At 45.9% G+C, this 12,349-nt stretch overlaps 1 protein-coding gene across 4 annotated transcripts in view; it reads right to left on the bottom strand.

Annotated features, from left to right (window-relative positions):
- Nucleotides 1-12,349, bottom strand: part of DYSF (dysferlin) — a 105,242-nt gene that overhangs the window by 17,335 nt on the left and 75,558 nt on the right. For all 4 annotated transcript variants that reach the window (XM_074148316.1, XM_074148319.1, XM_074148315.1 and 1 more), the window contains 4 exons: nt 10,610-10,749; nt 8,623-8,711; nt 8,271-8,366; nt 4,478-4,619 (listed from right to left, as the gene is read on the bottom strand). In XM_074148316.1, the coding sequence (XP_074004417.1) occupies nt 4,478-4,619; nt 8,271-8,366; nt 8,623-8,711; nt 10,610-10,749 (467 nt within the window). The remainder of the gene's footprint in view (nt 1-4,477; nt 4,620-8,270; nt 8,367-8,622; nt 8,712-10,609; nt 10,750-12,349) is intronic.

Below are 12,349 nucleotides of genomic sequence, written 5' to 3'. Positions count from 1 at the left end.
ATGAACATTTTGTGTTTTGCTTTGCTTTCTGATGTCACCAAGAAAAACAGGGGAGGACAAGATAAAGGATGGGAAACAGGAGAAGAAAGAGTCCAAAATTAAAAGGCAATAGCTTTTTTTTTAGCTTTCTGACATCAAAAAAGAACAAAAATTTCAATCTAATAAAATACAAATTGTTTATAACAAAAATAAGTGCTTGATACTCAGAATTTCAAACTAAAACCAAGAGGAGCACAGAGAGTTCTTTGGACAACCTGGAGATTCAGCAATGACTGTAACAGAACAAGGGGATGATACAGGGACCCAGTTGCAGAAATCTCACATGCTTGGCTATTTTTTTTTTTATAAAAATTAAACAACGGAGAGGCCACACACTTACCCCCAGGGTAAACTCCTGCCCTGTCTGACTAACACACCGAGCCCAGGCTGCCCACGAGCTCTCAGCTAATTTAGAGCATTGCACTATGAGCCATCACAGCACAGTGTGAGCTTTCCCCATGCAAAATCAATTGCAACGGGGACGTCCTGGCGTGCCCTGCTCCTGGCACCAGCTCCTTGTTCCCAGCTGGTGCAAATCTACTGGGCACAGAGGAATGCACCGGCTGATCTGCCCCAGGTGAGGGTCTGGCCCGTTACAGGTCAGAGCTGTCAGTACCAGGAAGATGTCAGGACACTATAATGAATTTGCAGACAAAGTAACCAGAATCGATGAAACCAGATGGAGCTGGGAAAGCCTCCGCGCCAGGGAGGGAGGAATTTATTCTCAGCTCCACTCAGCAATAGAACAAAACAAGCTGTGAGTTGCAGCCCCCTTTTCCCTGCTTTTCTCTCAAATGCCCTTGTACTTTTCTCTCAAGATGTGTTTAAGACCCCAAACCTCCCTCTTTCTCATATCGCTCTTGAAGACCTATCTCTAGTATGATTTCTGGGATGCCACCAGCAGATCAGGTATAGAAAAAACTCTTCCAAATGTCAGGTTTGTTGTTATATTCAATGAAAGAACCAGCAGACTTGTAGAATTCAGCTGCACCTTGTAGAAACAGGGTCTCAGTTAATCAAAGAGATATGTGCAAGCACCATTGATATCTCACAACTATAGGGTTATTCCCAGGATTGTCCTACAGGACCACCTACTTCTAGCCATGTGAGCAGCATGCACCCACCACTGCCAGATGTCCAAAGACCTCCAACTCAAAGTCAGTGTGGTTTTGGACCCAGGTAGGTTGCAATTAATCTGCTTAAAACTTGGATAGGTCCCTTTAGTTGAGAGCACAAAATGGAAGAAATGAAATGAATGTAAGAGCTCCTTGAAAAACAGCCTCACCACAACTGCCCCAACCTTGCCACTGAATAAACCAGACGGTTGATTGTGGTTTCTTCTACAGTAGTGGGATGGGTCCTCTTCCAATGGCTCTCTTTGTCTTTGCAAAGAGTATTTTGTGTTCTGGCATCAATACTTCATTTTTTTGTTGACACCTAACACCAAAGTCTAGTAGCAGAACAACTATGAAGATGACAGACATGTTCCTTGGTCTGGTTTCTGCCAATGGCATGGCATGACATAGATTTGAAATTGCCAACAATGCTCCCATACTCATTATGTTCATCTCCTAGAATTTCTTTTATGCAACACTTTTCAGATGGTATATGAACAACCCAGCCAGGTCCTGGAAGCTCCAGCGTAGTGGTCTATTTCCAGGTCCACTCAAGCACCAATAGTTTTTAACTTGTATATTAAGATGCTCTTGAAATTCTACCCTGAATGTTCATTTATACAGATGACTTGCTCAGACATTCAGTGTCAAGCTTTTTCTACCCTGAAGGACATCTAGAATTCAGCTTTGGCAGCTATATTCAGCTACTGCTGTAATTGGCACTTGAAGCTGAACATTTCAAAATCAATTTCATGCATTTTGCACCTCCATAGCGCCTGCAAGACGTGGGAGCTGAGCGCCTCTCTGACCGGGTGCCCAGTGAAACGTGATCCACATCCAGCCTACCTTGGCATTGCTCTTGATAGACTCTGGTTGTACCATGACCATCTGATAACATTGTCTGCAAGAGTCAAGACCTGCCAGGCTTAGACCTGGAGATCTAAAGTTTAAACCCTGCAGACATCTGCACTTCTCACTGCTTGGCAGCAGAGCATTGTCCTCATCTGGGACCTGGACCTGCCTGTTCCTCCCCTACTTAAGTCAATATGCGATTTCATGCAAACATGTCTGAGGCACTGAATCTACCTTTCTACACTAGCTCCCCCTCTGAAATACCCGCACTCCAACATGCATTGTGTATTGACCTTTTCACCAAAACAATCGCATGATTTGCAATCTAAGAAACTGTCTCCTTGCAGGACTCAGCAAGCTGCAAGCATGCTGTGGCCCTGCAAATGACATGGCTTGACTTGTCCAAGGCTGCTAGAGAAAGATAGCACGAAAAGAAGCAAGAGCAGAAGAATGAAATTCTGAATAAATACTGAGAGGGGATGTTAAAGAAACATGCATTTACATATTTTCAGAAGAGCTGTCCCAAAGATGGACTTGCTCTTTCATGGGGATTTTTTTGAATGGGAAAATTACTTTCTCAGAAGGAGAAGCAATATCTTTATAAGATTACTGCAGCAAGAGAAGATATGGATGAAAAACATTCTGAATGGTTAAAATGTTTAGAAAAGCAGGAATAAGAACTGACACTTCCAATCTATAGGTTGAATTGATGCTCACAGGACTTACAGCCTCCTGCTTTCCCTTGAGGTGTCCTGTGGGAAGACTGAAGCCTTGAAACCCCAAGAAATCTCAGCACTTTGAAGCTTTGGAGATGAAGTTCCCAAAACTTCCTGTGCTGTGGCAAGGATTAAACAATCCTGGCTACCACTGGCCATCCCAAGGCTTCAGAGTCCAGTTCTATCAGGTGGCACCTGGGTTTTCCCCAGGTTTGCAAGCTCCCAGCTCCCCTCTGATATGCACACCAGAACTAAACTTTGCAGAAACCCTGCTGCCCAGGGGCATCCTTGCTCTGTTGGGAGCTATTTTCAACCTGGGTTGGGGGTGACCTAATCCTGCAGTCCATCCTGCAACACCAAAGGGACCTCCAGCCTGTGAGGAGGCGAGTGGAGCAAACAAAGGAGAGTAAATTCAAAGCTGCTTTCCTTCCATCAGTGCTCTCTCTGAGGGCCAACACCAGCAAGGCTGGGTGCAGGTGGCTTTTAGCAGCTCAGAATTTGCCATCTGACCATATTGATTTAAATTCCACTTTCCATTGCCTGCGTTTAAAGTTCGGTGCATGGGCTTTTACAGCAGCAGTAATGAACCTGGAGTTCAAACAGCACATGGCGAGATCAAAAATTGCCAGAGCGGAATGTGTCCCACAAATGCAAAGCATGGCTTTTCATTCATTATTTTTTCCTTTACAGACAGGTTTTACAAGCTGTTTATTTTCTGATACAGTGTTGGCAGACATGTGGTCGGAGGAGAATCAATATCAGCACAGTGGGATGTATTTTCTTAAACGGTTTATAGGGGGGTCTTTGCTTTTTCAAAGGGGGATAATTGAATGTAGTACACACTGTACTTTTGATTTGTTTAACATGAAGCGTGAAATGGGTACAGCTATGATTCTGTCAATCAGCTTAACTATCCAGCGGTTCATTTTGAAGCTAGGCCTCCTCGCAGGGATCGTCTGGCTCGAGAGATGGGGAATTCACTCAGCATCTTCCCCGCCAAAGTGCCAGTTCCAACCCAGGCCATGCTGGGACCTTGCTGGCCCCACAAAACAAACTGAGATCGGAGTCCCAGGTGAGCTTTGTGGATGCAGATGGTCCCACTGCAACGAGGTCTCTTTGGACACCCTGTATTCAATGAACACCGTAGTTGAGTTCATAGCAGCAAGGCAGGGAACAGGGACAAAGTCTCGGGATTGACTGGCTGAAGGGGTCTGAGCTTTTAGGGAGGTGTCACAAAACAAGACTGAATCTTGAAAGCAGGGGTTATCCCTGCTGTCCACACAGAACCAACAATACTCCTCCTAATCTCCAGGTACAGCATGATGCCCATTATGCCATGCCAGAGACGCATACTTAACCACCCCCTTCAAAATGCCATCTCCATCTTTGGAGTAACCTCATTGTTGATTAGGCATCTTGGGAAGTCCCATGCAATCTGGAGAGTACTTTGACATCGCTGCACCAATATTCAGCTATGTCCAGTCCAGAGGAGTCTTTCCTGGGGGGTCAGTTGCTCCAGGCTCTTTATACAAAGCCACCTCTAATTCTGACCCCACAAATGTTGTATGCAAAATGTGAAAGTTTTAAACCAATTTTCCCACCTGTCCACAGCTTTGTATTTCAAATAACACAACAGTAAGGCTGAGCCTTGCATAGCTCCATTGGTGCTGCTGTTGTGCAAGTCTTAGATCATGCAGCGCATTTCACCCCAGAGTTACTATGAGAAGGTAGAAATATCTGTCCAGGGACACTTACCTTTTTTGCGATGTAACACATTTGCTCAGCAGGAAGATAGTCAAAGGGGAAGATGAATCTCCAGTTGAAATTGCCCTCTCCTCCCATAGACCTGTAGTGCACATCTGTCTTCTGCTTGTTCCCCTCATGGCCGATCAGCCAGCTGCAAAATGCAAACATGTTGTATGAAAAACTAGAAACACACCAGCAATTTTGGAATTCGCTCAATGTCACAGAGGCAATGAGCAGGTAATAAAATGTCTCGTACCCCTGTGAATGCCTTGGGCTGTTATCTGTAGGGGTAACCTGGAGGCCATAGGAAACTTGGGAGGGAATGCAATAGTCCCTGCAGTGTTGGGAGACGAACCACTGCTGGTGGTAGCAGCCTGAGAAGGTCTGCAATGTCTTCTCCTCCCTCTCCTCAGTTTATGGATGTTTTCAAGACTCAACACTGCCTTAAGCTCTGGCTCAAAGTTGTCACTTACCCATCCATAAGCACACATCAGCTTCTATCTGCCTTGGCGAGAGCTTGTTCCCCTTTGCAGACACCCCAACAAACTGACCTTGTTGTTAGCCCCTAAAACCACTCTGTTGATGAGACAACCATGCTAAAGGACCAAAGGGCCATTTTTTCCCTCTGTTCTCGATTTCTCAAAGATTATTATTTGAAAGTCCTAAATGGCCAAGAAGTTCTTCCCCAGGAAAATCCCAGAGTGGCCAGACCCTGCTGTGGCCAGTGTGGCCCCAAGCCACTTCCATTAGAGACAGGTCCTTGCAGCACAGTTCCCCTCCTGGTCTAAAGGAGCTTGCTGTCGTCACCCCACAATGAGCCCAGGGGCAAACTGAAAACTTTCCATAACAACTACTTTTTTCCAGCTGTGAGTTTTGCAACTGTTGAGTTTTCATTCTGCCCTCTTTCCCTGTCCAAGATGTTTCAGTCTTCAGCAATCAACGAAACAAAACAAAACAATAAAACACATCCATTTGTGTATTTAGAGCCTTTCTGGAGGAAAGCCGGAAGATTCAGAGGGAACCTCTAATGAAAACAATTATCTCGTTTGATTGTTTTCCACTGAAATTGAAAATAAGGATTTTTTGCCCAGCTATACAAATGATCCTCTCTTCTACAGGGCCTGAGAGGAGCACATGACCCACCCCAAATGTGTTGTTGGAGACAGCAAAGGGAGGTCTACTCAAGTTCATCCTACGGTACACATCACATGTACATGTGCTACATGGACAGTGAGGGCTTGATGGCAGCGCGAATTGTGTGATGAGGTTACACTAATACTTAAATTGTGGCTGGATTATTTGATTTGATCTGATAGGATGCAAATGGCAACCCTGTGTGTTTATGCACATCCTTCAGACCTCGTCAGGGACCCTCGGAAGATGCAGTGTGAGCGCCCTCTCCTTGCAGGCAAACAAAAGGACAAATAAATGGTTTGATTTGGATGCCTCTTTGGCATGTTTGTTTGGGTTTTTTTCTTGCAGATTTGTTGCACCCTCTCCACTGCAGGAAGGAGATGCCAGAAATCAAAAGCATTCAAGTCAAAGTGCCCCAGAATTAAAAACATAACATAGGAATGGCCGTGGTGACCAACCAAAGGTTCATCTTGCCCAGCGTCCTGTCTCTGACTGGTGCCAACAGCAGATGTCCAGGAAAGAGCTTGGGACTGGGGCAAACACATCCTGATACCTTCCCAACACACCTCTCCAGACTCCAATAACTTGCAGGTCAGAGATTTCCTAAGCTATAGATATAATGTTTTTGTACTTATCAGGACTGGATGGATTTTTAGCCCAGTAGTTCATCCAGAATTTTTCAGATCCATGTGGCTCAAAGTATCTGCAATATCCAAAGGCAATGCTAGGTTCTTACATCTAAGAGGAAATTGTTCTCAAAACTAGCACGCCTCCCCTCTTGTTCAGCACAAGTGTAAGATCTTGGAGGACCCAGGCCATCTTTTTATTTAGGAACCCAAAAGGAGATGTAGATGAGTTTTAAAGATGTCACATAACATCGCATAACATCTTAGTAGTGCTGGTTAGTTGGAAGGGGTCTCTGGAAACTCCTAGTCCAATTGGCTCAAAGTTTTACCTTGAAATATCTTGAAAATCTTTCAAGATGATGAGAGAAGACTTCCCACCTCCCATGTGACCTGGTTCTGTGTTGATCCACCCTCTTGGTGAAGTAAAACATTTTATTGGAAATTTCACTATGAAAACAATACAAAAAGATACCCCATCTATGACAGTGACAGAGAGGGCTGTTAACCAAAAAACAAATAATCTTCAGTTTCTAATGAATATGATTTCCCTACCCTAGCACTCTTTTTCTGGCTACAGCACAAGTCTTTAGGAAGGGAAGGTCTCTCTGCACTCCACTGTGCACAACCTAAACTTGGTTGAGACCGCTTCATGCTATTGTAGGATTATCAATAAATAACTTATTACATTAAATAAAATAAACGGCAACTGAGTTCTGCCTCAGGCACAATAGAAAAGCTCTGGCTTCATTTATCTTCCTAACTGACTTGACAATAATTTACATATTATGCAGAAGATAACATACATGACACCAAGATTCCAGCCCTGGCCTTGCCTAATGGGTTAAATGGAGAATAAACTGGCAACAGCCTCCTCAGAGAAGCACTGTGAAATCTTCTGAAGGAAAATCACAGGTAAAAGCTTCTTATCCATTGAGTACACCCTAAAGCAAGCTCCAGCCCCTGCTCAGGAGGCAGCGATGGATGAAAGGAACAGTCCTCACCAAAGCAGCACCACACCATGGTGATGAAGGTCACTTTGCCTACAGGATTCCCTGTCTGCAGGGCAGACGCTTAAGCACAAGAAGGACCATTGCCTCCCCTTCCAATAGGATTATTTGGGCCTTTTCCAGAGATGTTAATGATGCAGCCATTTGTGGGGAAGATGAGGAAGTTGAGCAATGTTTTTAACTCCTTTACAGCACTGTGAGATTTGCTTGGTCATTGGGGATGCTAAAAGCCAGGACAGGGATATCAGCAAGCGCTGGATGCTCTTGCTTTCCTGGTAACACCCTGCAAGGACTACTATTTCAGAGCCCCAAAGTGCACAGAGCAGCTTAGCTGGAGCTGATAACAATGCACTTGATGTGAATACCAGGTAAGCAGTGCGCATTCTGGATTTACAGGAGGAAAATTGGGATTGTAAAAAAGGGATTTACAGTCTGTTTCAAAATCCTACCTCTTCCTGTCCATAAATCCAAAAAACGCACAAAATAAGTAAGTCCCTTGGCTGGGATTGCACCATTTTACACAAGATAAAACATAAATGGAGTCAGGCAGAGAAGGGAATGTGCCAGAGGAGTTACTGCTGGTTGCCACATTTTTGTGTGTTTCCAGGAAAAAAGGGAATTCCAAAAAAAAGCAGCTATGCAAACAAGCCAACCTATGTATATGGAACAAGCCCATGTCTGTCCCAGGAGAGAAGCTGGGAAAGGGTCAGCAATGGAAATGCAGACTACATGCCCCTCTCTCCAGTGGCTAGGCTGCTTCCCCACATCTTATCTCTCTAAATGTAAATATTGTAATGTAAGCATCCAAGAGATGCAAAGAAAAACTTGACATCGTGAAGTGGTTATGAGCACAGCAGAAACATGTGTGCCAAGAAGCTGGATCCATAGCTGGAGAGGTGTGAATGGCCCCTTCATCCCAGCAGGGGTTCATGTCTATCACAGCAATGTTGATGCAAGGGCCATGTTAACTCCTTCACTGCTGCTCTTGCATCTTCAGGTTACAGTACTCAAGGATACAGAAGTGAGGTGGCTTACCCTTTGACGTAGATGTCACTCATCTTTTCCCCCGTGATGCTGAGGTCATCAAGGATAACATCCTTGGTGTTCCAGATGATGCAGCGCAAGAAGAACCTGGACAGCCCCGGGAACAAAAGCAACATGAAAGGGTGAAAATCTTGGTCTAAAGCTCACCTGGACATTCTACTCAGATATTTAGCTGAAGGAGCTAAGACATGAGTCATCTTTCTCTGAAGATGAGCCCACATAGACATTTCTCAGCTGGGCAGCTGAATTCCTCCCCATCTGGCATCTCCAGCCCCTCTCCTCTCCCCTCACAAATGGAAAGTGCTGGAACCAGCACCACACTAAGAAATGAGAAACAAGTCACCTCTTGGCTTTGCGTGGTGTGATGTTGAAAGGGGGGCCAGGCTGTCCCAGAGATTTTGGAAAAAGGTCCACCCACATCTGTAGCTTTCCCTGCATGGAAAGAAAGACACATGAAGCCTGGTGAGCCTCCTAAATGTGTTACCTTCACCTCCTCAGTAAGGCCCATTAGTGGAGAGAGAAAATATGAAGTGCTCCAGTGCACCTTAGTTGAAAACTAAGGTTTCCTTAATTGGAAAAGTGTCATTACGTATTATATTAAAATTATTTTAGTGATAGTTGAGTATATGTTAATGGCCTGATATGTATAAGAGTTTGGTTTGGATAAGCTGAAGGTGCACTCTGGCTTTACCCTCCATGGCTGACTATCTTTACATAGGGACAGACTGAAGACTAGGTCCATGTGAGGTGCTGGAGAAGCAAGCAGTTCACTTGCTTTCCATGGTGTCACCTGTTGTCACCAGCTGGACAGCTGCTTTATGGGTTTATGACCATGGGAGTGGAGGGTAGGATGAGGAGAGGGGAATCTAATTCCACTTTCACAAAATCCTTCCAGGGAAAGAGCAGCAGAAATACAGCTAAAATCTCAGGGCCGGGGGAGGGGGGGGGGGGGGGGGGGGTGTTTTTTAGGTGGTCTCTTTTGCTGTAAAACACCAATGGGTGCCAATAAAATATTTTATTGTGCAGTCTCAAGGGTTGAAAGAAAAAAAAAAAAGCCATCCTTTGACAATCAGCCCATCACAAAGGGGTTTGTGGTTTGCTTGCTTTTTGGCAAGAAAATCTTCCATTTCAGCAGAAAACTTTAAAAGCCCAACCTGGCTTTTAGCTCACTGCGAACAGCCTGACAAAGCCAGCCTGTTCTGTGGCTTTGCAGCAGGTCAGAGCCATGCTTTTGGGAACTGCCCTGAATGTAGCATGTACTGAGTCACACAGATTAATCTCCTGGAGCCAGTTTCACTCCTATGGATGCTCTTGGTTAGAAGCATCGGTGCAGGGCAGACCCTGATTGCTCTGCCCATATGCAACCCCATGTCATGGAGGAAGCATTCCTGCTAGTCTCCATAGCGGGTCCAACAAGACCATGACACCCATACTTGTAAGAACAGCGCAGACCCACTGGTCACCCGAGAGCAGCCACCTCCTGCCTCTAATCATCATTTTCACTGGGTGAATTAATATGAAAAGATATTAGAGTAGTTGTCAGTGCATTTACTTCTGCCAACAACTCTCCCGCCACTGAAGAGGTGTTCTGGTTAAAAATGAACCGCAGAAGGGAAACAGCTGAAACGGTGCAGATCAGTGGCTGTGCACATTTACACCAGCTGCAGAACCAGTCTCATGAAACTGCCTTTGCAATGCAACTGGAACATGTATGACAGATGATAATTAATCATTTTGTTCTTTGGGAAGCAGCTTTTTTTGATCCAAATGCATGAACTACACATATGTGTTAATCAAAGAAAAGGAGTTAGGCTAAATACAGATACCTGGATTTAATTGGTTTTGGATGGAAGCCCCTTAGTTTTCATTTGGCTTAAAAACATCAAGTCTGCAACAGTACTAACATTTTACACCTCCAAGGGTGTGTTCAAGCTGCAGAAATCATGCTGCTGTATTGCCAAAGGAGCCTGCAGTGTCACTACCATTACAGAATAATTCTACATTAAGACTTTCGGATGAGAAATGGCTTTCCCACAAAAATACAAAAGTAAAATAAATTGTGAGCAAATGCTGATGGAAATGAACACAGGAGGCTGGAATCAATCTCCCCAAGCACCCTGAGCAAGTCAGCCACAAAGCCGAGCTCCAGCCTGCATTTGATAGCCAGTGCTCTGCTGTGCTCCATAAGCTGATTCCCCACCTTGGGAACAGCCCATCTCCTGGGGTAGGTGTCCCCAGCATGGCTCCACAGTGAGCCAGCCACCTGGCTAGCATTGGATAGAAAGGAGGTGATGCTCTTGGTCTTGTCCTGGGCACGTCACACCACCCACCTGCTCGATTTCTGGCTGGAGAGGACTGTAGAGACGTCTTGTCTCCACGTGCTCCGGCACCAGCCCTTGCTTCCGCAGCACATAAAGGGCGAGACGCTCCTCCACTGGCCCCAGGTGGGGGTTGAGGGGTTTGCCATCCTCTGCCACAGAGCAGATAAAGAGCAGCATTACACCATGCCACGGCCACAGCTGTGCAGGGACAGATTCTGACTGTCCTGTGGGAGCTTCCCAAGTGATCAAGCACAAGCCTACCAGCTTCGCTGCAGCCAGGAGTGAGCAGGAGGAGTGCAACCTCCATTTGCACATTCACCATCATCACAAACATTCCAGAGCACAGGGCAACCCATTCCCAGTGGGACACGTGGACAAACCAGCGTACAATGGGACAGGGACACGTGGCGAGTCTTGTGCATGTCCTCCCCCAGATCACAGCACGTGAAACATTGCAAGGACCAAGTTGAAGCACACGGAAATAACAGTCCAGTCTTTGATCCTGCTCAAGGGTTCAGGCCCCCTAAAATCCTAGCAGTTGGGGCTGCAGGGTCCCCAGCAGCCCTCCAGCCCATGCTGCTGCTCTGCTGCCATTCCCACCCCCAGCAGAGGTTTATCTAACATGTGATCAAAGCTCTTCAGGGAGAGGAGATGAAAGAGTCTGCTCTGGTACAGTTTGCAAGCACTCGCGTAATGGATATTGTTTAAATCCCGTCATTTAAAACCATCCGGCATCTTCAGCTGGGCAGAGTGGAGTGCACTGGGAATGAGCTCCCTACAGGGTCCTGCCTCTTCTATGCTGGGTTCAGGGTGAAAGACAGAAATGACAGGAAAAGGATGGCCATGCAGACACCACCAGCACAGCTCAACGGCTGGTCCTAGTCCCTGCTCTGGTCCTCACTGCTCCTACCGGGGTATTCGTGGTCTTTCATCAAAACAGGCCAGTGCACAACAGTCACATCAAATACTGAGCCGTACGTGAGCAGACCTGAAACCTTCTCTAGCTCCTCAACCCACTCCACATCAGACCCTAATACCCCTACAAATATCTCCAGTAATGGAGATTTTTGACTGGATCTCCAATAATGGAGATTTTTGACTTCTCTGCTCCAGCACTCAGGATCCCTTGTTACATCCAGGTATGGAGGATGGCCAGCTTGGTCTCGGCTGAGCCTGCTCCTGCCTCCCCATCCCCACATGCCATGTTGGTGCTGGTGGAGGACATCACCCCCAAGACACTGCCTTTCAGCCACAGCGTTTTAAGGCCATGCACCTTCGAGGACCTTTGAAATGAAATGCGCTCCATAAATATTATTACAGCTCTGCAACTTTCAGGTGATATATCCCAGCTCCTTTCTTGGCAGTATCTTGAAGTGGTTAACTTCAGACATATGGGCTATTTCCCAAGCAGTGGAAACCTGGCGTGCGTGTGTATATGTGTGTGTGTGTGTATGCACAGGAAAAAGAAAAAGCCCCTCTCAGAAAACAACAAATGTGGGGGTTATGGAATAATGGTCCGGGTGCAGTGCTTGTAAAACCCATGCTCTCGTGTTTAATAGCTTCACTTTATACCGCCAGGTTCAGATCTGACACTGCTCTGCGAACACAGCTGGTTTCCAGATCTCCTTGAGGTCAAGCATCAGACTTTGTTCTGTTTTTTGAACTGATTGCCATTAAAGCAGAGGAAGGTAAAAGGCAGGGGCTGGGAGAGGGGGGAAGACCCCGCTTGGTTTAACACCTTTCCAGCCC

Source organism: Numenius arquata, chromosome 5 (assembly GCF_964106895.1).
Source record: "Numenius arquata chromosome 5, bNumArq3.hap1.1, whole genome shotgun sequence".
Classification (NCBI taxonomy): domain Eukaryota; kingdom Metazoa; phylum Chordata; class Aves; order Charadriiformes; family Scolopacidae; genus Numenius; species Numenius arquata.
Note: the sequence above shows the minus strand (reverse complement) of the source record. Positions and strands in the feature narration are given on the sequence as shown.